Source organism: Cynoglossus semilaevis, chromosome 10 (genome assembly GCF_000523025.1).
Source record: "Cynoglossus semilaevis isolate Cse_v1.0 chromosome 10, Cse_v1.0, whole genome shotgun sequence".
Taxonomy (NCBI): domain Eukaryota; kingdom Metazoa; phylum Chordata; class Actinopteri; order Pleuronectiformes; family Cynoglossidae; genus Cynoglossus; species Cynoglossus semilaevis.
The window spans coordinates 17793567-17796570 of record NC_024316.1 but is presented as its reverse complement, the minus strand read 5'-3'; the positions used below and the strand labels follow the sequence as shown (position 1 = coordinate 17796570).

Here is a 3004-nt window from a genome sequence, read left to right as displayed (position 1 = left end):
GTCCAAGTGACCTCCAAGTGACGTCCAAGCAACCTCAAGTTTTTAGAAAAAATATTTTTTTTTAGAAAATTTTTTTTGAAAAAAATTCTTTTTTAGAAAATTTTTTTTTTGAAAAAATTTTTTTTTTTAGAAAAAAAATTTTTTCTTTTTTTTTTAAGAAAAAAATTTTTAGAAAAAAAAATTCTTTGGAAAATTTTAAGAAAAAGTGACGTCCAAGCGACCTCCAAGTGACGTTCAAGTGACCACAGTGACGTCCAAGTGACGTCCAAGCAAGTCCTTCTGTGTTGTAGGAGTCTGCAGATCTTTACTGTTTTGTTTTTTTTCATGTGTGTGTTTCATGTCAGGTGCTGACGTGGTAGACTGGCTCTACTCCAGAGTAGAGGGATTCAAGGACCGCCGAGACGCCAGGAAGTATGCTAGCAGTCTGCTGAAGCACGGCTACCTGAGACACACCGTCAACAAGATCACCTTCTCTGAACAGTGCTACTACACCTTTGGAGACCTCTGCCAAAGTACTGCCACTGCTCTCAGTGTGTCTTTGACCAATCTCTGCCAGTCTGGTCTTTGAAATGAAAACGTTGTTGTTTGTTTTTCTCCGATAAGACATGGCATCACTTAATTTAAATGAAGGATCCAGTGGTGGGGGCTCTGAGCAGGACACTCTGGCACCGCTTCCTCCCACTACCAACCCTTGGCCACTGGGCGGACAGCCGTTCCCCTACCCACCTTTCCCCTCTGCACCTCCAAGTTTCCCACCAGGATACTCTGACCCGTGCCACAGTTTCCACAGTGGGAGTGCTGGGAGTCAGCAGAGTGAGGGTGAGTGATGAGCAGACCTGCAGGTTGTTTCATTCATTATTTTGATCATTTGCACCAACATGTCACATGACACCTTTTCTTATCCCTTCATGCTAATGACCTTTTGACACCTTTTCTTATCCCTTCATGCTAACGACCTCCGATGCTAATTTGAACTCATCTTCGGTACTAGGCAAAATATTCGGGAAGTTTTTACTTTCTTATTTAAGAACAATTGACAGCTCTGCAGTACTGGGTGTGTAAACCAACAGATGAAGTAGTATCAGTGTGTACTTATACCCCTCCATCGGTTTCATGTACTTTTCCCGTACTTTTTTCAAACGTCATAGTGTGTTGCTTTGCTGCTACAGTTCCTGGAAAAAAACCTGCACTGAGGGAGAGTGGAGATGGGGGTGGTTTTCCACTAGGTGGCAGCAGATGCCTATAAAAACTTCACCTTCTGTGTGTGTCAGAGCGCTGTGTTCAACTAAACAGGCCCCAGTTTCACACTGAGCGAATAAATTGAAACTATAATATAATTATATTTTTCTTCATATCCTTTTTGGGATATTTTTGATTTGGTGGTTCACTGTGGGGATTTTCTAATGTAAAATATGTGGCGTGGTTTGAATAAAGTTGGGAAACACTGTTATAAATATAGAAAATAGTCAAAAATTCCGATACATTTTCATGTGTCTGCTGTAAAAAAAAAAGCATCATTTTGAGTTATTCATGGTGACATCTTCATATCATTCTTTAGTTCAGCGGTTCCCAAAGTTTTCTGCAGCGCCCTCTTCCTGTAGATCAGGTCGACACATTTACAGCTTCATAACTTCACTGACCTTCAATTTAAAATTCAATCTTTTTTCTGCGTGACTGATATTGTCATTGAATAAAGGTATGTGTGTGTAGTATAAAAGTATTTGACTGCAGTACATGTGCAACCAGAGTAGCATGAGATCAACCCTTTGGTCGGACGGTGATGGTAACAGCGGTCGGTGTAGTACTGAGTAAACCCGTGGCTGATGGGCCAGACGCTGGACGTTACATTAGTGAATGTGGAGCTGTGGGCTGGGAGGTGTGTGTGTGTAATTCTGTTGTTCCCTCTGTTTCTGCTGGGCAACGGTAGACTGAAGAAGGAGCTAGTCCCACGACTCTGGGGGAACCGGTAAGCCTGCCCCCCCCCCCCCCCTCCCCTCGGGTGCTCTTTGTGTTTTTGCTCGTACTTTTTTTTTTTTTTCAAATTTATTCTTTCTTTTACTATTTCTTTCTCAAAATATTATTCTGTAGCTTTAAAACAAATATATCCTACCCCCCGACCCCCTGCACCGCCAAATCCATTCCATACGTCTGCCTCCGTCCATTTGTCCCGTGTGTCTGACTCTCCTGACGGTCCTTTCTCCCTCTCTGCACCTCAGGGGCATGCATTCGTACTGTGCTGGGGAGGAGGTGCATGATGCAGGATAATGACTCCGGTGGTTGCGTTATCATTTTTACAGGCAGAGGGCGATCATGCACCACATTACCCAGTACTGTTGGGTTCAATGGGGAAAGCCAACGTTTGATTTTGTAACAGTGTGATACACCTCCATCAGTGACGTCACCAGAAAGACGGGAGTCGATCTCCTTCATGATTCTGTGCTACATTAATAACCTACAGCCGTGTGTTTCTGATGCAGGTGTGTCATGTGTTCATTTCTGTTCTGTGGATTTTTCAGTGTTTGTATGAAGCTCAGTTGATGGTTTTTACTCGCTGCAAGTGGAACTCGGGGGAGGCCGAGGAGGAGGGGCGGGGTTGGTTGGCTGACCCTTCAGATCATCTAGTTTGCATTTGACCTTTGTTCTTTTTTGCCGAATTGCACACTGTTACAATCAGTCACACCATAAACAAAGTGCGTCAGTCTTTCTGGTCGAATTGAAACTTCTGCCTGTCGTTACGTCTGCAGTTGGTCACCATGGCCTGGTTTCAGTCTGTGTTATTTTGTTTATCGTGTGACCTTTCTCTTCCTTGGTGATCTATTGCGAAACCAGCTGATTCTGAATCAGATGTCCCCATGATGTGTGTTCATCTGAGTTAATAAAGGCCAAACTGATTAATTTTTTGTTATTCACATTTTTGACAGGAAGTCGCAGCAGTGGCTCCAACCCCAGCGCGGGCAAAGGCAGACGCTCTTTACCTCAAGAAAAAGGGCAACGCTCAAAATGC

The 3004-nt window shown here is 43.5% G+C and overlaps 1 protein-coding gene across 4 annotated transcripts in view; it reads left to right on the top strand.

The window, feature by feature from the left end:
• Positions 1-3004, top strand: part of LOC103385359 (segment polarity protein dishevelled homolog DVL-1) — a 26363-nt gene that overhangs the window by 20894 nt on the left and 2465 nt on the right. For 3 of the 4 annotated variants that reach the window (XM_008319221.3, XM_008319222.3, XM_008319223.3), the window contains 3 exons: positions 345-512; positions 604-819; positions 2922-2987. In XM_008319221.3, the coding sequence (XP_008317443.1) occupies positions 345-512; positions 604-819; positions 2922-2987 (450 nt within the window). Of the gene's footprint in view, positions 1-344; positions 513-603; positions 820-1927; positions 1967-2921; positions 2988-3004 lie in introns of those variants that run through there. The other variant, XM_008319224.3, reaches the window with a different exon arrangement.